The sequence below is a fragment of the Ambystoma mexicanum genome, chromosome 8 (genome assembly GCF_040938575.1).
Source record: "Ambystoma mexicanum isolate Mex_15411 chromosome 8, UKY_AmexF1_1, whole genome shotgun sequence".
Taxonomy (NCBI): domain Eukaryota; kingdom Metazoa; phylum Chordata; class Amphibia; order Caudata; family Ambystomatidae; genus Ambystoma; species Ambystoma mexicanum.
Window position 1 is genome coordinate 518,450,022 of NC_090929.1, and position 24,909 is coordinate 518,474,930.

A 24,909-nucleotide genomic window follows, 5' to 3' on the forward strand; every position below is an offset into this window, starting at 1 on the left:
TCCTACCACTCATGCCCCACCTAATACACGATGATCAATGAGGATTTGTCCCCAGAAGATCCACGTCCCTAAACATTAGAAGGTTATTTAACATAATGTCCAGACTTGACCAGAAAGCAGACGCAGTAGCGGTCATCCTTGATGCTCAGAAGGCCTTTGACATGATCTCAAGGCAATACATGTGGGAGGTCTTGGAACAGATTGGTATTGGGGCAGGAACGATTAGATACATTTAATTGTTATACACATGTCCTTCCTCTAGAGTATTAAATAACTCCCAGAGGTCCGCCCCCTTTATGTTGGGCAGAGGTACCCGACAGGGCTGTCCATTCTCCCCCATTCTTTTTGCGTTGATTATAGAACCTATGGTGGATTAAATTAAAGCATGACACGCCCATAGAGGAATATGGCTGAAGGACCACCCTGAGATAATTTCGCTATATGCTGACGGTGTGCTTTTATATGTTCGAGACCCGTCCTTGAATTTGGCTCCAGTATTAAGAGATGTAACCCGAATGGGCACCTTTTTATGGGTTTGTCAGGTATGTTTCCACTCACGATGGCAACTAATTGTCCCATATGCGAATAACCCCTTTGCTGGTCCCCAGATGGCATTGGGTACCTGGGGGTCCAGGTGTCCAGAACTAGGCCTAACCCACTAGCTGATAACTATTTAACTGCAGAAAAATACGTTGAGACTAAAATCGCAAGATGGTGCGCTCTCCCAATTGCTATGGCAGGTAGATTGTCACTAGTAAAAAGAATCCTGGTCCCGAAGCTCTTATACACCTTTGCAAATGTTCCTGTCTGGACTGGAAAACACTACTTTGAGAGATTACATGGCATCTGTGCACAATTTCTCTGGCACGCTGGGGCAGTACGCAAAAATTGGACTCACATGACTATACCCTACGAGAGAGGTGGCTTCACCGCCCCAACCTAAAAGTATATTGGATAGCAGCACAGGCCCAATATGCCGCATACTGGTATGCTGACCTTGGGAACCCACCTCATGTTAAACTGGAACAAATGGCAGCGAGTGACACAAATCTTAAACCGCTGATTTTATATTGTGCCTATAGCGACGACTCCCCTTTGGACCCCGCAGCAGCAACACTGCTGGCATGGGCCGAGTGTTACCACTGCTGTCCAAGTCACGCCCCTACTATAAGTTGCTCACTATCTGGAGATTCCCTGGACTGGAACCCACACATGATGCAGCACTGTTACGACACTGGCAGGGATTGGGGAAGCATGGTGCTCACCGATTTCTTCCCAGAGGGGAAATTCATCACACCCCAAACATGGTGGCCTGGGCTTACGGGGATGGCACTGGAAATGCTGCAATATTGCAGGCTCAGCGCCTCCTTCCAGGCTGTGGCCTTGCTGCCTTAATGTGGCCCACGACACACCAGCAATACACTACGTCGCCAACTCCTGTGGGGCTCGTGGTGTAGTCTCCTCCCTATACAAGAGGCTAGAAGAGAAAGTCCCGGATCAACCACCCAAATTGCAGGGCACTTGGGCAAATTAACTAGACCTCAACATCACGGACAGTGTATGGAAAAATGTGTTCCCACACACGTAAGGTCTCCCTTAATTTCCAATTCCGTTGAATATAGTACAAACTCCTGAATAGGTTATACTACACCCCGCACAGACTCAATAGGTTCTTTAGACACCTGTCTCACACTTGTCCAAGATGCCACGCTGTAGAGGCCGACCATATGCACATGTTTTTGACCTGTAACAAACTCCAAGACTTTTGGAATGAGACCCTGCAGGCACTCACCGAAATGGCGGACGACACTTGATCCATCTCCAACCAGGGTCCTGTTTGGCATGTGGGAGGGTGTCAGAAATCAACAATGGAAACAACCCCCCACCCCCTGTTGTTTACAATGTGGCTGAATTCACCTTGGACTCAAACCTGTGAGGAGGAGTATGTTAATTCTTTGCCCCTCCCCATTCCCATCCGAAAAATGTATGGGCAGAATTCCACACTTACCTTTCCAAACACTCTGAAGGCAATTCTTGATTACTTGAACTGTGTCTATTGGGTCCATACCCACAGCCCAAAAAATGCAAATGAGTGACATCTGTGTCATGCGCTGAGGGCTTCCTGGGACTGTAACTTCCTCTCGGGACCCCTTACTAGGGGTCCCGAGAGGAAGCTCCAGTTTGTTTGGGGAACGCCAGTGGTCAAAGTGTAAAAGTAGTGGAATGATGTTCCTGCGCCTAGCCACCTTTTTATGCCCCACCCCTTTTTCTGCTTCCTTCAATCCCCAATACAGTCACCCCACCTTCAATTCAAACCCCCTACCTGGATCCCTTCTTTCCCTCTCACCCCAAAAAGCTGTCATTTACAAAAATTTGCTCGACTAAAAAAAAACGTGGCGAAATAATATAATATACATTTAAATGCCCTCCATTAGTGTGTCATTGCCCCCTCAGCATGCAGCTGTGTGTAATCCCCCCTTCCCTTCACCTACCATTCACACCTCTAAAGGGCCATGTACATGACTGTAGCCTCTGATACGCCCCTCCCATTACCTGCAAACACCTCTGTGCCTAACCAGGCCCCTTGCGCCTACAGCAATTCCCAGATTGCTGCTTGGCTGCCTGGGAATAGGCTTCAATCGCAAGCAGTCCAATTAAATAGACAAAGGTTAGCCCTCCCTTGTGAGACAGCACAGTGTGGTTTATCACAGGATTGCTAATGTAGAGCATAGTTATTTTATTTTATTTTAGGGTTTTTTAAAGTGTCCTTTTCTACCGTCCTGGAACGGTACTCCAGGTCACATAATGGGAACCATGAGCGATTTTCCTGAGAAGGGAACCTCGTTCCCTTTAGTTCCCCCCCACTTTGACCTCTGGGGGAAGATGTGTTGCAGACACGTTTCCTGCAGCTGTTAATCATGGCAGCGGGCAAATGTCCCGTAGCGACTGCGGCCATGGCGGGATAATGTCCCGCTGTGGTGTAGGTGGGACCGGGGGCTCCGGCAGAGCCCCGGCTCAGCCTCACTTTTAGGAGCCTGCTGGGGCTCAGCTTGGCTGGCCCGTGCACACTTAAAACACTGTCTGCATATCGCAGCACATGCGGAAGTACTATAATGCTAAAAGTACGGCACTGTCGCGTAGCAACAAAATAGTGCGCGCGCGGAAAAAAAGAAACGCAAACTTGGCGCATGCTGCTATGTTGAGGTTGTACCAACATTCCGGCACAACTGGGGAACTGTGGCCTGAGCGCATGCCGAAAAGCTATGGTCTCCCGTCTCCGCAGTCGTGCACTTGTGTTTGATCCCGCAAGTAAATAATAGAGGTCCTCTCGAATAGCACACACGTGGATTTATCCGTGCTTGCTGCGAGCATCACTGCAGACATTAAGCGCATCTGAAAACGAGACCCAGGACCTTGTCCGATGTCAGGGAAGGCCAGCTAATGCAATGCGCAGTTCAGCTGTAGACGCCCTTTAAACGATGAAAAGCACCCGAGTTTGTTGCTGTTGCTTTAACAGAAAGATTATAGGTTGGAAAAAGCGATCCAAGCGATTTTGAGTGGATTTCTTCGCTGTTAACGGGGCCGGGTTCTCTGCGTTTCCCTGCTGTTGGAAGGATGTTTTCTGTGTTGGAACAGTGCCCCCTAGAGGCGAAAGTTCTTAATGGATATGAGCTGAGTAATGTGCAGGGAGAAAGCACGGGAACATCTAACGTTTTGTCTTTTCCAAGGCCAGTGGGCAGAATAAAAACCTTAAATTTAGCTCGCTGTTACCTGGTATGCAGTGTTCTGGTAAAAGTGTTTTTGGGACGTTGTTGCATGATGAGAAAGAATGTAATCGAACTTCCAAAAAAGAGTTGAAATCCAGGCTGCCGTAGACGGAACTGTGTTTAGAATATGACTCCCAGGTTGATCTGTCTGAGGCATTTGACTTGACCCCGCTGCTGTCGGCGCGTACGTCACATAAGCGCACGCACACATTCACATGCATTGGCAACGGCGACAGTTTTGGCTTTAGTGTATTTATCGGAAATGCGGGTGCCAGGCACTGCCGTAGAAGTATGGACTGGCCATCAATGGGAGCAGTTGTAAAATGGTGCAAATGCCTGGGCATATAATAGCAGTGCCTGTCAAATGACTAATGCTAATACGCATGCCAAAGCTGTTGGCTTTGCCAATGCTTGTTTTTAACAGGACTTCAGTGAAGGACACACATAGTGCTTTTAAGTAGAGTGGCTGAAGGCAGACCTGGTTAGGACCGTTTTATTACACCAGTAGCACATTTCCAAGCCATTAACTCTCTGAAGACTGTTTTGTGCTCATAACGCTGGCCAGTGTTTTCGAAGTTTGATGGTAAGGCTTCGTAAAGTTGGCTCAGAGTTCCCTTGAGGATGTGTTTTGGGCGAGGAGGGGCAGAACATGGGTGGGTATGGCCATGGGAATTAGCATTGCAATGGGCAGTCAATGGGCGTGCAATAACCAAACACCACCTCCAAGCTTTGTGCCCTTCCTCGTATGCCGTTTCTCCCTATTTGTACTTGAACGCTCATAGGTGGTTTTTTTTCACCACCAAAAATAGCAATGAACTCTCTGTGCTCTTGCGCAAACTCTTTGAAGGTGCTGTCAGCTCCACTCCTGATGCAGATGTAGAGGAGCAGCGGAATGCCTCTGCAGGAAGCCCCACCCCCCACATCCTGTATTTTGGGACCCTGAGATTGTGCCATGCTTCACGTCAGCAGTAGTGACCATACCACAGCGAATATTCGAAAGAAGGTCCCCTCAGAGAAAGCCCTACCAAATGTATTCCCGAAGAGATGATAATCTGAGTGAGGAACTCCCAGAAGGTATACGAAAGAGTGAAAGAGGAGCTTGTGTCATCACGAAAGACGAATTTGACACCCTGAGACGAATGACTGAGGAGAATATATGGACCATATAGAAACTGATGACAGAGTTAGGAATCAAGAAAACTTTCATATGTAAAAAGATTGCATGTGTGTGATGCACTGCAGAAAATGCAAGCCGTTCGATAACTGTACAGATGCTGTAACGCAAGTAGGCTAAGTGATCATAGAAGCTAGCTATACGTAGTGAATAGACTGCAGGCAAAGCCGCCATTGTATAGAACCTGGACATCAGTGTCATGAATTTAGTAAGCCCGGACCCATGGAGAAGAAAGGCCGAGAACTGTGTTGCAGGAAAGAATTAGCTGAGGTCATGGATATGAATGGCGAGGCTGTCTGGCCTGGTGTCAAAACTGAAGCAAGCCAAGACGGGTTATCTATTCTCAAAGGCAGCAAATGTGAGAAGCTGAATCATCCCTTGTTAAGGTGCAAAGAAAAAACGCCAACCGTGCCAGGTTTTGTTCATTTAAGACATTTCAATGCTGCAAAATGCACCAAATCATGGTCTCCTGTCACGTGAGCCAAGGATGGAAATGTTGAGCTTGGAGTCCTAAAACAATGATAGCGCATGCTTGCACACCCATATATTTGCACACCCTTAGATTCCCAGAGAGGCCAAGTTCAAAGACTATCTTAATGGCACAAGGCATGGGTGATGAGAGACGTTGGACTAATTACGTGGGGAGGTAAAGTCAAGTCCACTTCCTGGCACCTGAGTCTAAGCTTACGTGCTGCTAAGTGAACCGAATTTTCCAGACATGGCATGAGCGTGCCAACCAATTGTAGAGGGCCATACAATGAGGGGCCTTACAGTTTGAGAGCCAATGATACTTAATAGTGTTGAAGATAACATGTTTTAGAGGTAGGCATACATTGTCCACTTGACAGTAGATATCCAATCACAATCCCCCCTTCTAGAAAGTATTCGATGTTCCCCTTGAACATATCACAACCCCTCGTAGGTTTTTTTCATTTGCTAAGTAGTATGACCTCACCTATGACGAATTTTAATATATAAATGTGTTTTTATGATAAATTCACTGAGAGCTGGAGTGAACGTCTGCTGATGTCCATTGTAACTCCCTGTTTTAGATCATTGTTAATAAAACAGCAAACTTTGCTATCTTCCTGAGTTGGTTCGATGATTGGTGTTTGAGTTATTCTGCATCCCCATCCATTGCATGCACGATACCCAAAGGGCCTCATGCTTGCTTCTGAAGATTATGGGGGAGGGCTCCTCTGTCATAAATGGTGGCAGGGCTGACTAGTCACAGTCCAGAGTCTAAAGGTTTCACAGCGACCATCATTGGAAAAGCCAGGCTTTCATGTGTGCATTCTCAGGGCCCTTACAGTACTCCGTGATGACTCATTAACACACACCTCACTCAATGTCGCAGAGAAAAGTCTGCAATGGTAGTGGCCGCTGGCCATCCACAAGGCTGTAAGAGGATATGCGTGGTTCTTCTGAGCCCTAATGACGTGTTCTTGCTCTTCCGTCACAGGGATAGAAGTGTTGCATACATTTGCCTTCTAGACTCAATGCAGCAACGGAACATCACCTGGTGTGCAGCATCAGGAAAGCAGGGCTTTCTGCATCACAGGAGAACAACCCTATATGGGTGTAATGTGATTTAGGCCTTAGTCCAGGTGAAAGCAGATCTACTTGTCAATGCAAAGAGACAAGAGGATCCCAAACCACACCTGAGGTGCGTGCTTCACACTCTGGGTCACTGCAAAAGACAATACTTTCCAGGCCCACTAATCAGAAGTGTGGTGACTGTCCCTGCCACCATGTCAGGAGGAAAGCCTTGCAGCGCAGGTTCCTGGGGTTAAGAGACCAGGCAACTTTGACCAACAACAACTTTTGTGCTGCTATATTTATAGCAGGAAGGGGAGAAGCTCACACACAAGCCAGATATTCTCACACAGCCCTCGCCAGGGAACATTGCACCATTCTAAGGGACTTGGCAGGGACATCCATTTGCCTACATTTCCCTGCCACTATGTATGATTAAGGCGTAATTCATAAATGGCAGGTACCCACTTGCTGTCGGACCTCAAATACTGCTAAACTGATGTTAGTAGCACCCCTCTGCACCCATTTTCTTTCCTTCGGGAACTAACTGCAGCAACTAGTTTGGTGTGAAAAGGCTTTGTCCACGAGTCTGGAAATCCATTCAGCATTAGCCTGTGTGTGCATTCCCAAGCACCCAGGCATGGGTCCGCTCTCTCTACATACGTCCTTATGTTCATTATTCTTGTTGAAGCACTATATGTTTCTCTCTCATAAATAAATACAAATACATTTATATCTGGTCAGATAGAACAGTGAGGAGAGCGCTCGCTTTGACATCCCTGCAGAGCCTGTCGATGCACATTTCAATCCTGGCTGGGCCAAACTCAGCCTTTCATCCTTCCGAGGTTGATACATGAGCACCACACATTGTGGGTAATAATAAGCAGTGCTCAGATTCCTGAGGGTTTGTAGCGCTATCTGAATGCAAATTATTATGTAATACTGTTACCTTGCATATATGTTTGGAGAGACGAGAGGACTGTCTGATTGAAGGCCAGACTAGAGGCCTCTTTCTTGCCCACTATAAACATCAGGCATGCCTTGGTTGTGCACTTATTATTCTTTTTTGTTTTTACTCGTAGCCCTCTGGGGATCGAGCAAGTGATTTAGGAGTCCAACACTGCTCATGTTAGACTCCTAAGGAAAGTTTGCTTCTCCTTTGCCCACTTCATAGGTATGTATGGCCTGGTCTGTGGTCATGGGCTTCTCACCAGACCATCTTTGGCTTGAAAGGTTCCATTGGGTGTTGATTATAAGCACAAATGCTGGGTGATAGAATGCACCAGCTAAGCAAAAAATCTTACTGTTCATTCTTTAAGAGAGTGCCTTTGAACACAGCAGCTGAAAGGGAACATGTTTGCAACAATGTTGAGAAAATGGTGCTTAGTGGTAAATGCATGGGCAGGGATCAAGGGATCGATTCGTGCCGCTACCCTTGTTTCGAACAACTACTGCCACTTCCGCAGGGCAAAAGAGGGGGAGCGCTAGATCAGGCTGAGAGACTGAGCTGGTTTAAAGAACTTTGTGTATAGTAAGTATTCGTCAATGGGCCCTAGGTACGGAACCGGCCTTGCCGTCAGTCCGATGGATGACGGCTGGGCTTCAAGTCTGCCCTTAATTAAATTTGATGCGGACGCATACGTGTGTCTAGGTCTGTTGTTCCCAAAGGACCTAGACGCACATATGCATCTGCATAGAATTTAATAAAGGGCAGACTTGAAGCCCAGCCGTCATCCATCGGACTGACCGCTCTCCACCACCGTACCCCACTTTGGGTATTCTATTCTTTCACTCTTGCCTTGATAAAGACCCACGCGGTCGAAACACGTGTCGGCTGACCACAATTGGGACTATGAGTCCACATGAAACAAATGATAAAGTAAAATTGCACATAAAACTTACTTTTTTGTAATTTGTGTATAGTAAACCTGGTAGTGGCGGCGGCATCAGCCCTACGGCAAACACCCAACAGCATTCTGCAAAACTATGCAACCGCAATCTTGTCTGCCGGAGCTGTGCACTCATTACATTCTGTTATGATGCAAATTGTGATGTCACTACCACCTGGGAGTGGCTTTTGAGTACAAGATTCAGAAGGTCTTTGCTCAGTTCGAAGGGAGCCCGATATGAGCAGATTGCATCTTCTAGGGTATTTTCCGGACAGAAATATCCTACTGGAATAACAAGAGCGGGATATGAAAAGAGAGGGAGTGTCAAACAGAGAGCCTTACGTGGAGAGCCACACATAGAGAGACAGGGAGATTTACAGAGATCTATAGAGGCAGACCTAGATTTAGAGAGTGGCTTTAAAGGGGCAATTTAGCGAAATGGGATTTAGTGGGGTGAGGGAGGGGAGGTTGGGATTTAGCAAGATGCAGGATTTAGCAAAAGATTTCAATTTAGTGAGAGGGATGGATTTAGCGAGAGGAAGGGATTTAGCAAGACTGGTGATTTAGCAAAATGTTACGATTTAGCGGGAGGGAGGGATTTAGCAAATGGGGAGGGATTTAGCAAAAGGTTACGATTTAGTGGGAGGGAGGGATTTAGCGAGAGGGAAGGATTTAGCGAGGAATTTAGCAAAAGGGGAGGGATTTAGCAAAAGGTTACGATTTAGCGAACTGGAGGGATTTAGCGAGTGGTTGGGATTTCGCCAGAGGTTGGGTGGGATTTAGCAAGATAGGGGGATTTAGCAAAAGGTTACGATTTAGCAAGCAGGATGGGATTTAGCGATGGGGGAAGATTTAGCAGGCGGGAGGGATTTAGCAGGGGGCAGGGATTTAGCAGGTGGGAGGGATTTAGCGAGCGGTAGGGATTTAGCGAGCGGGAGGGATTTAGATAGGGGGATTTAGACATTGGGCTTCATTTCAGCCTGTTGGGAGCTGTGATTGAGAAGAAGACACTTTTTGCTATTTCAAGAATTCACCAGAAACCAGGAATTTGGTCCTTCATAAGGGGTGGATAGTATAACTTAATTGCGTCAGAGGATACATGGAACCCTTCGCTATGTATCTTTTGGGTCATGCTTTTAGGCTGCTGGCGGTGGTGTGGGGTGGAGTTAGAATTGGGTAACTCGCTACAGGTCCACGGTGGTGGATCAGACACTGCGCGCAAAGAATATGAGTTGGTTTCTGTCAGCTTCAGCCTGAAAGACCTTCAAGAAAATCTGTCAAGATTATGAATGTGCCTAATAAAGATTTCATGGTTCTTAAAAGTGGCTAATATTTCACAGCGAGTGAAAAATGGACCGCTGCTGTCTGCAGATACGCGGGTGTGGAATGGGCAGAAAAGCGCCGTTTAGGTGTCAGCGCGGTGCCATTTTGATTAACTTATTCCATAAATAGCACTTTAATGAATCTTGGCTCCTGCTGTGGGCCGAACATTGCGTCACAGATGGGAGGTTGGGTGGTCAGGTGAGCCAGGCTCTGTGCTCTTATTAGTGCTGGAGCCCTGCTCAGCTATGGGCCTCACTGACTGCCTTACCAGCTATACCCCAGACTGGAGCCCCCACTTTCAGGGCCATATACCATCTTCCAACCAACTCCAGCACCTACTCCAAACCTAAAATAAATGCTCTATCATTTTGCTTCTGCGTGTAAAAAAAAATCACAAATTCTGTTTTGAGGGTGGTTTAGCGTCAGTAATTAAGATACATGATGTGGGTTCAATGTTAAGAATACGTTGCTCACTTGTAAAGTGCATCGTGCTTTGTTGAGAACACATGTGCACCGATATGTGTGTCCTGAAGAAGGCCCCATATATGCAATAATAGGTTTGAAGCAAGTCCATTGTATTTCTATATTGTATCTTATTAAATAAGTTATTTATCCAAGTGTTTACATCTGAACTAAAATAGGATTATTGAACATCTTTCAAAGTTTGAATCCTTTTTAAGTGATTTATTTATTTTAATTCATGTTTTGCACGCCTTGAAATGTCATATGACCTATTCAGCACTATATAACACCAATTTATTTAAAAGATAATACTCTACCTGGAAGAAGTCACATGTGTAAGCTTACATTTCATAGTTTGATGATGCATGGTCACTGAAGTGACTCATTTTCTATCTCGGTCAATTTAACCTCTTCAGTACTGAGGATTCTGCGATGATGTGTGCCAAACGTTTTTAAGCTTCATGCAAAAACTAAAATCTGGTCTTGCTGCCTAGGATACATGATAAAAAATAAATGTGTGTGCAATTGATACAGCCTTTTGTGGTCTATGGATTCAGCATGTGCACAGGGAAGGCGCTAAGGGGGCTTTTTTTGAGGTTCTGCATAATACTTGGTTTAATGTGCGCAGCGTGCACTCCATAGGCTGTGGCTCTCCAGAGCGTTGCGCACGAGCTCCTATAGAACATTGTTTTCAATACTAGAGTCTACAGCTCATCTTTGTCTTGTGGGTACTATGTAGGCACAGTATAGGATCCAGAACCGTGCCTGGCAATGATCCAGTTGCCTGCCATACAGATGGATGGATTGCAGTAAATAAGGGTAAAGCGATACTTCCAAGGTTATGTGATGGCCAAATGGCACCATGAGCCCAGTCCTCCGGTCTTTATTAGTTACACTCTGCGGAAGTTATGTATACACACCGCATACGTTGAAATCTCTGGAAGGTGCTTGCATACCTTTGGTGTGCATTGAAAAATGGCATCACGGATGCCTTACACCTGTGCACTCATTCCTGTGCCCTTGCTAATTATTCGGCAGTGCATGCACTTATGAATGACTCTTTATGATGGTCTGGATCTGTCCATCTAGTGCAGAACGTGGCCTTACCATTTGGCGAGGCTGCATGCTTGAGTGCATTCCGCTTTCTGCATTGGCCTCAATTCCGCAATCGCCCTCAATTTCAAATATGGGCCCGCATATGTTGGAGTCTGTGTTCCCTCAACCAATGGGCCCATATTTGAAGCATGCACATCTGGCCCTACGTTAGATGACCAGAGGAGGGGCTACCTGCCCCCAGGCTAGTCTTCATCTAGCCCTCCCGATGCCAGGCCTTACCAAGTTTGATTCCTACATGTGCAACTCCTTTCTCCTGAATGTCAATTACATAGAAAGTCTTACCCATGGTGCACTTCTCTGCACTTGATGTTCTGATCTTGAAAAAGGAGCGGGATTGAATGATGTTGAGTAGAATCTAGTATAATGCCGCAGAGAAAGAGGCACTGTTCCTACGAGGTGGTGCTCACAATCGGGGTTGGACTGGGAAGCATTGAATTTGGATAAACCCTTTATGTGATATTATATATGTTTTTGTATTGATTTGATATCTCCTTTATGAGAAATGTAATGTCATTTGTAATTATGTGTAGTATTGATTTTAATTATTGTTGAATTAGAAGAGGGAGAAGGTGAGGAAATTAAAAACATTGATTTTTTTTGTTTGAACGCTGTGTTGTGAATTGTATTGCAATTCGTAATTATTCGTAACACAATCATTGTTGAATTTGAAAGGGAGAATGGTAGGAAATGAAATGTGGTTATCTTTTTTTGTTTTTCTTGCCTTGCCTTTTTTAATTGTGTTTTAATTGATGTATTTGGAAGTTTTATTAAAGGTTGAGTTCTCTAAACCGAAAGATAATTTTTAAAAAAAGAGGCCCTGGCAATCCAAGGGGGCCTATACCACACATTTTCAGCAAGTCTAACCCTTTCCCTATGAGGAAATGTGGCAATAAAATGGTTGACCACACAAGGGGCCCAGGGTGCTGATGCCACCGGGAAATCACCCGAGTTCCCTACAGGCCAGTCCACCCCTGCTCACACTGATCATATATCAACTGCACTTTAACATTTAAGAGAGAGAGAGAGAAAATCAGAAAATATCTAGGACTCGATGTCAAACAAGATGACTGGGGAAAGCTGGTGACTGAGTGCCCGTGCCGATGCGCTATAGACACAGGGCTCTCCCTTGGCTAGCTTTCAATATCGTTCTTATTCGCCCTCTGTCAGACAGCTCGTTATTGTTGTATGCTGAAGACTTTGCAGGGATGTAGGTAGGGGGTATGTGGCTGTACTAACCTGGGGTGCACTGCATTTTGGAATGTATAGGGATAGGCACTTTTCTGTGGTAAGACGCTTGGTACAATACACTACTTACTGACTGTATCAACTAAGCGCTCGCCTGGCACTTTTGTACAGCTAGAAAGGTTCCTTGCTCTGCACTTGTGGTGCCTGCGCTGCTGCACGTGTTCGCCAGAGAAGACCCTAGAGTCCTAGACTGTTGAGGTGCTGCCTCCACTCGCCTTGCAGGGGCTTAGGGGGCTCACGAACGGGGTCTCACAGGAGGAAGAGTAGACTTTGCTTTCCTCCAGCGCTGACCTGTCTCGCTTTTTTTTTCCTGCTCCAGAGCAAAACGGAGGATGACGCGGAGTCTGGCGAAGAGATGGGCACCCACAAGCGGCACAGCCGCTCTCTGATGGGCAGCTTTTCCAAACGCAAGGTGAGGTTCTTTCCATGCTTTGTGATGCGCTCTTCTGTGCGAACATTTGAACCACGTGGGCTGGCATGTTGGAGGATCGCGATAATTGTCGACGCTACACACTTGTGTCAATGAAGGATTGAAACCTCTGTGGCGTTGTTGAGGAGCTGGTTGCATGTCATTCAAAGCAACTGCTCCTCGGAAACCGGTTCCTCCGGGTTCTGTTTGCTCTGACTTGTTATAGAGCAGCGTTTTCCATTTGCATGGCCTCTTGGCGCTGTGGGCCCCGCACGTATAAAGGGGCGGTTGGGGTTGAGTCTGTGAGAGCAGCGATTGCTAGCCTTTGTTTTCCGATTGTTTATCTAACCTGGCTGCCACTGGATACTAAGTACCTCAAACGTTTACACACCCTAGGCCTTTCTCGCACTTCCCAAAGTAATCGGTCACACACTATCGTCGTGACAATATTACATTTGCCCTGGGGGCTATGGTGACAACCGTGGCTTTGCTCCCACGCACCTTATGACTCTAAGTCCCTCTCTCTCTACTGACGAACTATGGTTCCCGAGGGTGTTCAACCTACCAGCACCTTCAGATCATACCAATGATACATAAGGCGCTATATAAATGCAAAGTAACATAACATAACATACAGTCCAGGCTTTCAGTGACAACTTCTCCAAGTTAAATAACTTCTTTTGAGATTGTCTCAAAGCCTGTTATCTTATTAAAATGTGTTCCACACCACTCTTGTTCCACTACAATTCAATGGTTCCATTTGATTTAATCGAGGAGATTTTTGTTAATTCCAAATCGATTTAATTGTTTTTTCTTTTTAGCCATTTGGCTGCAAATATCACTTGGCTGCCCCTCCTTGCCCCTCCCCACCTTAATTATTACTCCTACCCACCCCACAAACATATTTGTGGCCAATTGTGGCCGAAAAAATGTGATCGATTTTGGCTTCAACCAAATCTCCTTTGATGAAACCTCCTATCCCCAATTCAATATCAAATGTTTGATAGACTCCACAACTGATTGGTTACAGAATTGGCAAGTTCCACTTGCGCAAGAGAGGGCCCATTACTGCTAGTTGCTGGTATTTGGTTCAGGTGGAACCTCAAGGGCTGCGTGCAAAGTTTACTAGAGGGAAATCTCTTAATATATGTGGAAGGTCTGGGAAAGATCCGGGGCTACACTAATGTCGGGGCTCGGGGCTAGCTAGACTTTTGGATGTAGGCCCTGAGATTCTATCCAGGGCTACAACCAAAAGACCCGGGGCTAAAGCCGCCTGACCTCCCCCCTAGCAACGCCTCTGAACATACCCCCTTCTTTATGCATCAAAGCACGACCCTTTCTGGAAATATACGCCTATCCACTGTTGCTTTATTTAGTTCCCAGTCTCGATATTATTCACTGTCTTTAATGCTGCGCTGGTGTGACGTCCCCAAGAGCAGGTGATCAGCTGTTCGCTTAGGGAATCTGCATGAGCAAGCTTGAGGCCTTTGAAATGGCAAGTGGTTCACAGATGTACAAATTCCATTCTGCGCTGAAACCCCAAATCCACACCCGATCCTGCCCTGGAGCACACAATCCACGTGCCCTTTTGTGTCGCGCCATAACACCAACACACAAGCTATTTTGCGCTCAAGCCCACAGTCCAGGCACATTTCTCTAATGCAGGCCACAGTACAAATGCAACGATTCGAAGCAACTCCTAGTATCTGCTCCCTTCCACCATGCAACATGCAACACAACATTTATTTATTTATTTACAGCGCACAAAACCCTCAGGCATATAGGCGCTAGTTACAGTAAGAGCTTGGTACATGAATATGCAGGTAATACAAGCTGTCAAAGCCTCTACTCATGTTACGGGGAGCTACATCAGGCCTGCAAACAAAGAGGTTGGTGACGCATGCTTACTTGCAGCTCCCAGTCCATGCTGCATGGTGCACCACTAGGCAAAATACAAGACCCATTCTGCATTGCAGCACAAAAGGCAGGGCCGGCCTTGGGGCAGTGCCGCCTGGGCGGTCGCCCCGGGTGCCATTAGCCCCCGGCCATGCCAGCTCGGGGAGGTCTTTCAAGGTCTCCCCCTGAGCTGGCATGGTGGAGAAGGCATGGCAGGCACCTTATTTAAATTAAATGTGCCCCGGTCTCGGGAACAGAGCTGATTTAACAATACATTTGGCGCCTATCGACAAATTTGACATGACCAAGGTGGGGCCACACATTTTTGTTTTGCAGCCTATGTGACCCAACCACAGCTAAGCCCAGCCCTGGCAAAAGGCATGAACTGTGCTTTATTGCAACTCTGACCATGTGACGGAGTCCATTGCATCACGGAGTCCATAGACAATTTTGCACAGCAGCATGCAGAGCACAGGCAATTGTGCAATGATGTGACGGAGCTCATTGCATCACGGAGTCCATAGACAATTTTGCACAGCAGCCTGCAGAGTACAGGCAATTGTGCAATGAGGCCCACAGTTCGTCATTTTGTGCTGCACCCTCAGTTCATGTGCCGTTCTGCATTGCAGCCTGAAGCCCGTCTGTAATGTAACCTGAAGATCGGATGTCATTTCCACTGCAACCTCAGTCCCTATGCCGTTCTGCATTGCAGTTTGAAACCGGTCTTTAATCCAACCTGCAGTCCATGTGCCATTTTCACTGCAACCTCAGTTCCTGTGGCATTTTTCACTGCAACCTCAGTTCCTGTGGCATTTTTCACTGCAACCTCAGTCCCTGTGGCATTCTCCATTGCGCTCTGAAGTCCTTTGCCCTTCTGCAATGCAGCCACAGCCCACTAGCCCTTCCGCATCGCAGCCCATTGTTCCGGTTTTCTATAGATGGGATAAATTCCAGGACGAGTCGGTGCTTTGGCTAGAAGTGGTTCGGGACGAGGGATGGGATGACATCAGTGAAGCCATAGGCTTATGCTATGCTATTAATTATTTATGCTGCACCCACCACCACTGTATTGGTATTGCATCACCTGACCTTGTATAGAGGAGGTATAGAAAAAGACCCGGGTAAGGTATTCAATGCGCCATCTCTTGGACTGGAGAGAGTGGTATTGAGGTGCTAGAGGAGGTACTGCATGCAATTAAGAGAAGGTAGATTCAGGAATGGGGTTCCCATTGAGGGAGCGCTCTGGGTATATAATGGCAGGGAGCAGAAGCTAAAGGGAGAGTAAGGATTGTGCATGCGGATAAAGCCGCAAGCATGCACATAGATGTAGATGGATGCACTAGTTAAAGCAAATCATGCTATCGGGGAAGCCATAAGCATGCACTGGGCAGGGGTAGGGAGCAACTAAAAGGAGAAGAGACCCAGAAGGACAGGCTGTTGCAACAGACGTGTCAGCAACAGTAGAAGAAAGTGGGTAAGTAATAATAAATTGACAGAGTATTAGGAAGGAGGCGGCTTCGTAGAAGGGCGAGAGACGGCAGACACAGGTCAGATAGAGCTCCATTGGGAGTTATTTAGGGCTACAAGGGGGCTAGGCTTGGAATAGCTGTGTTGCACATGCTAGCATGTGCAACACATGGACTGTAGGTTGGATTACGCACCGGCTTCAAACTGCAATGCAGAATAGCATAGGGACTGAGGTTGCAGTGGAAATGACATCTGATCTTCAGGTTACATTACAGACAGGCTTCAGACTGTAATGCAGAATGGCATAGGGACTGAGGGTGCAGAACAAAATGACATGAACTGTGGGGTTCATTGCACAATTGCCTGTGATCTGCGTGCTGCTGTGCAAAATTGTCTATGGACTCTGTGATGCAATGGACTCCTCTGCCATCCTCTACTATCCCCCTCTTGCCACCCTCTGGTGGTGGAGGGGGGGAACCTGTGCCCCCCGCAGAAGACCTTTAAGGATGGCAAGCTGCGCCACATTGCCTCCCTTAACACTCGCTCCGCTGTGAAACACTCGTCTGACATTTGCAACCTTCTCGAATTCACGGATCTTGATGTGCTCGCCATCACTGAGACATGGTTCAAGGATAGCTCTGTCACAAACATTGACACTCTCCTCCCTGAAGGCTACAATATCCTTTCTGCGCCCAGGCCAAAGAAGATAGGCGGTAGAGTAGCGCTGCTCTTCCCTGAATGGATACCTGTGTCCATTATCCCTACTCGGGCCTAGTCTGCAGGCTCTCACTCTATGCTAAACCTTCTCTACTTATGGACACCATCCATCGGCCTCCTGGACATCCCACTCTCTTCCTTTTGGATGGGCTGACCTGGCCTCTTTTCTACTTTCCTCCTCCTCTCAACTCCTCCTGCTGGGTGATCTCAACATCCATCTGGCCTCTCCTGACTCCTCAGGACCTTTCAGCAACCTATGCAAATCTCTCTCCCTCTCTATCCTACCCTCTGGCTCCACTCACACTGCGGGCCACATGTTGGATGCTCTCATCGCCACTGACACCCCACTCTCTATCCCTCTCACTACCTCTCTCTTGGACCGACCACTCTCTTCTTTCAACACACCTGAAGCTCTCCTCTCCTCTTGCAGCGACACACACTGCACAGCCACCTGGCTTCAAAGTCACAAGACCCATGAAAAAAGTGACTGTAACTGCCTTTGCCTCCACCTACTCTCCTCCTCCCATTCCTGTGGCTGACTCCCACCCTGACACACCCCTCACTAATCATAATCTCTCGATCTCCAACACTCTTGATACTCTTGCCCCTGTTATGAGGGTTTGACTGAAGCCTTCCTAAATATCAACTCTTGGTAAAACTCGGATCTGGCTGCCCTTAAACGCAAGTGTTGGGCAGCTGAGCAGAAATGGAATTTGTCAGGTGGACCATCTGACAAACTGGCCTGCTGCCTCCTTCCAAGGCAATATTGACTCTGCATCCGCTCCAAGAAAAGTCTTTATTCAAGCCCGCGTCTCCGTGGCATCAAACAACACGGGCAAACTTTTCAAAGTCTGCAAGGAACTGGCCAATCCTGCAGTAGCCTCTTCTGTTACACCCACCCAGGACCTCTGCTCGGCCCTGGCAGCAAACTTAACCACAAAAAACGAAGACATCCCTTCCTCCCTTCCCCCCACATCACAGCACACACCAACACCAATGCCTCCCTTGGCTCCACCTCCACTTCCTCTCTCTCTCACCCATCACACCCGATCAGGTCGCCAGACAAGTCCGGTCTATCGAGGCCTCATCCAAACAAGTGGACTCCTGCCCCTCCAAAACCATTGAGGACAATATTGACTCCCTCGCCCCAGCCTTGGCTGACCTTTGCAATCTCTCCTTTTCCACTGGAGTTTTCCCAAATGCTCTCAAGAACTCTCTTGTGCACCCTCTGCTCAAAAAAACCTATACTGACCCTTCTATTGCGGCAAACTACTGCCCGATATCTATCAATCATTTCCTGGGCAAACCCCTGGAGAAGCTGGCTGTCTCTCAGCTGACCCTCCACACTATCGATTGGTTGCTTCCACGACCATCAGTCTGGCTTTAGAGCATCCAGAGGCACAGAAACTGCTCTTTTGAACAGTTGTGAAGTCCTGCTCTCAAATCTCGACACTAACACTCCCTCTCGCCTTATTCGACTTGATCTCTCCTCTGCCTTTGACATGGTTAACCACAACATCCTGATCACACGTCTTTGTGACACCCTGGGAATCGCAGGTCAGACTCTGGCGTGGTTAACCCCCTTTTCTCTCCGACTGTCCATCCCAGGTGGATCTTGGAGCCTTTCTCTCAACTATCACTATCAACCTGCAGCGTTCACCAGGTATCAAACCTATCCCCCTGGTTCTTCAACGTCTATATGGCTACCTTGGCACGTCTGATTGCCACTTTCGCCTCCAATTTCTAGTGTTATGCGGATAACAGGCAACTATCTTTCAGGCTACCCTCAGCCGCGTACTCCTCCTCACTCATATCGGACTGTCTGTCCGCTATTCAGTCATGGTGTGCTGCAAATGACCTCTGCTTTAATGCCAGTAAAACTGAGATTGTTTGCATTGGGACCCCTGCTCCCGCTTTCTCACTTTCACTCTGGCCGGCCCCCCTTCACCCTGCGCACACCCCCACATGCAAGGCCAAAAACCTTGGTCATCTTCGACTCCACTCTCTCCTTCTCTCACATTTATGAAATCTCTAAAACGTTTAACTATCAACTACACCTCCTCAGAGGCACTCTACCTTTTCTCACTTCCCCCAGTGTCTCACCGTCTCCAGAGCCCTGGTTCTCTCTAGGCTGGACTACTGCAACAGCCTCTTCTTCAACCTCCCTTCTTCTGCCCTGCGCCCTCTGCAACTCATCCAGAGCAGAACCGCAATACTTATCCTTGGCCTCAAGCCCAGGGACCACATCCATCCGGCATTGAAATCCCTTCACTGGCTCCCTGTGGCTGCAAGGATCAAATTCAAGACCCTCTGCATTGTCCACAAGGCTTTCTGGGGCCTGGGACCTACTTACCTGCAACGCTGCCTAGCTAAATACTGTCCCTTTCTGATCCCTCAGCTCCCCTACCGCCAACCTTCTGCGAGTGAGCCGGTTCAACAAGCAGAGATTTGAGGGCGATCCTTGTCCTCAGCAGGAGCTTCCCACTGGAATAGCCTCCCTGCCACCTTCCGTCTTGAGCCTGATCTTCTTAAGTTCTCGAACCTCCTCAATACCTTCCTCTTCTCCTCCTCCTCTCCCCCTACCCTGCTAACCTGGTGCTCTGCTCTTCTTTATCTCTCCTTTCTCTTCCTTACAGCTTGCTGACTGGCCGCCTGGTGTACCTCACTCAGAGTCTCACAGGTCCCTGGCACCCTCCGCCAGTCCTCTCTGCACTTGCCTCAGGGCCCTCCACCCCACCCCCTCACTGGACTTGTAAATAAATCCAAGAGAGCTTCTCTATCAGCACTTAACCCAGTCTCTACCGACTGGGTGCACTTGAACCCCTGCCACTTCCTCGCCCATCTTGTCTGTTTCCTTTTCTTCACCCCTTAATGTGCACTTGGAAAAAACCACAGAATCGCTGTCAAGCCCATTTGCTGTATCTCATCTTTTAAATGTATCCTGTTCACTTACTCTGCCTGTGTATTCCGCTATCGTCTCAGAATTTCAAGGGCTCTGAATGACTGTTGTTTTTTCCCGTGTTCCCACCCACCTTGAGCGCTTTCAAACACTGCCTGTTTATAGGTGCTTTATAAATAAACATTACCATTACCCGCATGTAACCTGCATGCAGGCATGCAGTGAGAGGGAAGGCAGTGGGGAGCATGCTAGCACTGAAAATCAGCATTGGCCGGGTGGGGGTGAGTGAATAGGAGAGAGACCCAGAAAGGCTGGTCCCTAACAACTCACTTCAGCTGTTTGACTACATTTAGTGGACGGCCATTTACTGCATTTTCGCTGCATTATTTAAGGAGCGCCGGAAAGTGTGTAGTTTTAATTTGATTTTATGTTAGTGGGTCTTTGCCTACCAGTGGTTGAGGTGTGGGGGGGGGGGTCATAGAATGTACAAATAGGAGCTTGTCTCCCACACCCCTCATATGAAATACTGGAATAATGTGGGAACTTGGCCACCACAGTCAGTTGTACCAGACCCGAAAAGCCATCTTTGAAGCATTCAGAAGAGAAGACAATCCGGGGTGTTTAAAGTTCTGGAGGAGGAGAGGCTGAGGACAAAGGGCAGGAGGCAGATCCTTACAGCGGTGGACGGGTGGGTGTGAGATGAGGGTGCATGCTATGACTGCTAACTCTCTCCAATGGCGGCATCTTGCAGCTCAGGGGACCTCACTGTGCACTGGCCGATCTCCTTCCAAGAAAGTGAAGCACATTATAGCCAATGTGTGAACAGAACCCACCCATGGCAGCACTTCCTGACCCATTTAGGAACCATAGGAACCAAATCCCCGATCTTCCCCCTGCTCCCTGCATATGTAATGGTGTGTCTTCTTCACCCCCAGAAAAAAGGTGGAAAATTCAAGAAGTCCTTGAGCGTGGAGGAGGGGGATGAGCACCTTGAGCGCCAGGGGAGCATTGCCAGGGGCACGATCCACTACAGCAGGTAAGCACAATGTTAATGTGGTCCAGAACGTTACCTCCACTGCCTGACCCCATCCTATGCTAGATACTTAAAAAGCTGCTTTAGCTTTGGGACACTACAGTTGGCTATTTCTGCACAACTGTGGGGGCAAAGCGGGTCACCCATTTGCCCTTTATGTGGTGTGGGCGAGGAGACAAACTCATTGCATGTTTATTTGTCACAAATTGAGAGCGTTGAGAATACAATGTCTTCGCCCATTGTTGAGTGAGCAGGGATTCGTACAACCAACGATGCTGTGGAGTTCTGCAAAGAGAGCCCAAGCACAGGACCTGTGTGCTCGCTACGTTCATCAAGTGTGGCTTAGTAGACAAAAAATAACTAAACGGGTCACTGATGTAACATACATTGACTTGGGGAAATTGGCGACTGGGAATCTGTCCATTGGGTAATGACAGTCAGTGGGGATGTAGGTATACTCTCCCCACTTGAAATTTTAGAATGTTAATTTATGAAGCTGACGCTGCTGGAATTTTATTCACACTGTATCTTGTTCTTTTGTATTTTTTTGACATTTTGTATATGGAGTTTTATGATCATTTATTTTGTGGATACCTTAATAAGAGGAATCGTGTCGCCCTTTCCTCTGTCTGTACGAAATCAAGTGTGTGTGTTGCTTTCCATTTTTATGAATATGTGTTGCCTTCTATTTCTTTGAACTTGTATGACTTTTTGTGCCGAATAAAGTTTTATTGATTGACAATGTAATGTTGTACAAAATGCCTTGCATGCAAGAGCCGCCGTAAAACACAATTAAGGCACAGCTCCCTTGCACAAATGTTTGTGTTTGAATCTGATGTGTCTGGTATTTCCTAAGGAGTCAGCAAAGTCCTAGAGAGAGCCTCTTCCATTTGTTTGGGCTGGTAATATGCAAGGTTATATGTGATATATATCTTCAATGTTCCGGTAGGTTTATGAACCCATGAATTACCTTGTACCTGTAACGTGAGCGCATAGTAGGCCATTTCAGCTAACAATCCTCATATGCCTTAGTGCCTCCCCCCCTTTAACCATCCCTGAAAGTTTAAATCCACTTCAGACCCACTGAGAAATGCATTGTGGGTATGCAAATTCTGCTCCAGAACATTCTTTTTCGATAGGGCAGTGCTATATTACACATAGCTTTATCAACCCAAGACACACCGTTTCGAGCATGCAGACAACCCCATGCAGAGTTCCGGCAATATAAATATCCGGATGCTGTGAGGAACCTGATTAGTTCAGAAGATCAAAGTGCAGCAAAGTGCAGCAAAATCCCGAAAAGGGGTTGGCCAGATGATGTGGCATTTGCATGGTCATTCTGGATGACCGGTTGGGAGCTTAGCCAGGATTCTTGAAGCACCTAGGGAGAATGCAGGTTTTCGGTGAAACCCGGAGCAAGTCGGTTTTCTTTTTAAGTTTCCTAGTGCATTCTCCTGGTTCGGCCTGCTTCTAAGCACTAACCGCTAAGGGCATAACCTAGAATCGCACCGTTTGGCCACATGGGAAGCTGGAATGACAATTATGCTGCTGTCTTAAAAAGCAACGACTCAAATGTAGAGCTCCCCACCCCCGCCTGCCTAAAAAACGAAAATCCTTTTATTTTCTCTCTCCAACGGAATGAGGGTAGGTAAGGGGCGCCCGCTGCGTAGCAGGTCTCCGAGCAACGCCAGCGCAACCTAGCAGCAACTTAGAATTTTGATTGCATCTATTCTAAGCTCACCCTTTTGCTGGTGTGCGCTTCTTATTGCTTCTGCACAGCTGGAGGCAGCTGAAAAAAAAGTTGTTGAAATATTGTGTTGGCGCTGCTTTGCGACTTGTGCCAAAATAAGCCAGGCAAGCATTCAATCACGCGATCTCACATTCTTGGCTTTTTTGATATCACTCTTCTGACTTCTCATGAGGGGGAAGTCCTTGAAGGAATCTTCGGATCTGGCGGGCAGGGAACATGTTGCTCTCTAGTGGTCCATTGGGTTTCCAGCAGTGCACACTGTCAGGACAAGCAATAGATGGCGCATAACGAGCTTGGCTATTGTCCAAAGGCTGATCTCTGCATCTTCTCTTCTTTCCCAACGGTTCGGCGTTATTGATCCTTGTATGGAAGGGGTATGATTCATTGGTTTGATGTGATGTGTCAAAACAGCACAAACTACGGCAGTGGTCTGGTCTTTTGGCTCTCCACATATTTTGGACTGCAACTCCCATCACCCCTATCCATGGTGAATCATAGTAATGAGTCCTAGGCCAACACATCTGGAGAGCCGCATGTTGCAGACTCCTGAACAACAGTAGCCACACTCTATACAGTGTGCTCTTGTGTGCTCATGGCCCGCTGTTACATAACTGGTAGGTTGTATGCACAGAGCAGGTCACCAGCCACTCTGCTAAAAGTCTCATCTCTAATCTGGTCCTCAGAAAGTTTGATTTCTGCACTAGCCTGCTCCAGGGTCTTCCCTTTCACTCTTTCATACTCCTTAACAAAGTACTTACCTTTGCCCCATTCCAGATCCTCCCCCAGCTGGACGGGCCGTCACCACGATGGATGGCTTTCAATGCAAAACCACTCCCTCTTCACGTTTCTAGTCCTTCCTGTCCCATGTATTCATGGCCTAGCCCAGTGGTCTGCAAACTTTGGCTCTCCAGATGTTTTGCACTACAACTCCCATCATCCCTAACCAGCATAGTCAATAGGCAAATATCATGACATCTGGATAGCCAAGGGTTGCAGATCCCTGGCCTAACCCCTCGTTACCATTCTCACTTCATCCCTCTCTAGCCTCATTCAGAGCTATCCGCTCTTAAGCTGTCTGTTGCCCTCCACCCCGTGCCACGTCATTCTTTCGCTCCTCTCTTTTGTCGCCCCGCTCATCCCTGCTCTTCCAGCCCCACCATCAAAGTAGTCCAGTCTACGGGGCTATTCAAGACTAGGTTAAAGTCCCACCTCCTTACCAGTGAAGGGACATCGGTAACCCTGCTGATACTCTACTCCCCGTCCCCCGCCCAGGTTAACAAACAGATGTTTTTTTCATAACATACTTCATGCCGACTCTGGCCTGTACGCGTAGGATCGGGAACAGGAGTCAAACCTGTGCTGTTCGGGGCGGTCTTGTTTCCAAGACCAGCACGTTTCTCCTGAGCTATGCACATATGTAACGGTATTACCCAAATTGATTGTTTCTAACTGACAGTATGGTAAATCTGCCCGAATTCGGCCAGTACCATTTGAACGTTTGGAAACAATCAATTTGGGTAATCACTACCAAACATCGGGAGCAAGGGTTGCAGGGGTGTCCCCCGCTTGCCATGTTTGGTAGTGATGGCCTTTGGAGGTTGCGGGGGTGTCCCCCCACTTCCGAAGGTTTGGAGGCGGGGGACGGGAAAAAAAGAAAAGCGGACCCTGTGGCATCAGATCCAACCGGCGTAGGAGGGACGGATATGACGCTGCAGGGTTACAAGATGAGAGGACGGTGAAAAGGAAAGTAGGGGAGAGTGGGGTAGTCTATTAGGATGGGTAGGGGGTTTTAGTTTTGGCGGATTTGCCTTCAGCAAAATTGGCTTTGCAGCCAAATTGACCACAAACAATTGCGCCACGGCCAAACCGTATACATCCATGTAAATTGCGTTCATTTAAATACTGACCCATAGCCTAATTGTTTAGCTCATTTGTTCTCGATTGCACATATCAGCACTTTCTACTTTCCATGTTTGCCTTGCCATCACCATCACAGCCACTGTAGATTTGTGAAGGCACACTACTTTCGGGCTGCCTCCGCCATCTGTGTTTTTGTCCTATGAGCAGCCCTTCTCTTAAGTGTCTGTCAAAAACTAGCAAATGCATACAAAAGGAGCATTTGGGTGTCTGATTAAAGCAAATATCTTGAAATGGGGGTTTTACTTGATAGATAATCCTACAAAACAGTGAGGTTCACATCCCCACATAATTAGCAGCATTCCCCTG

The 24,909-nt window shown here is 47.4% G+C and overlaps 1 protein-coding gene across 6 annotated transcripts in view; it reads left to right on the plus strand.

The window, feature by feature from the left end:
• PLCH2 (phospholipase C eta 2) overlaps positions 1-24,909 on the plus strand; it is a 2,067,875-nt gene that overhangs the window by 1,890,666 nt on the left and 152,300 nt on the right. For all 6 annotated transcript variants that reach the window (XM_069610192.1, XM_069610193.1, XM_069610194.1 and 3 more), the window contains 2 exons: positions 12,832-12,924; positions 20,836-20,936. In XM_069610192.1, the coding sequence (XP_069466293.1) occupies positions 12,832-12,924; positions 20,836-20,936 (194 nt within the window). The remainder of the gene's footprint in view (positions 1-12,831; positions 12,925-20,835; positions 20,937-24,909) is intronic.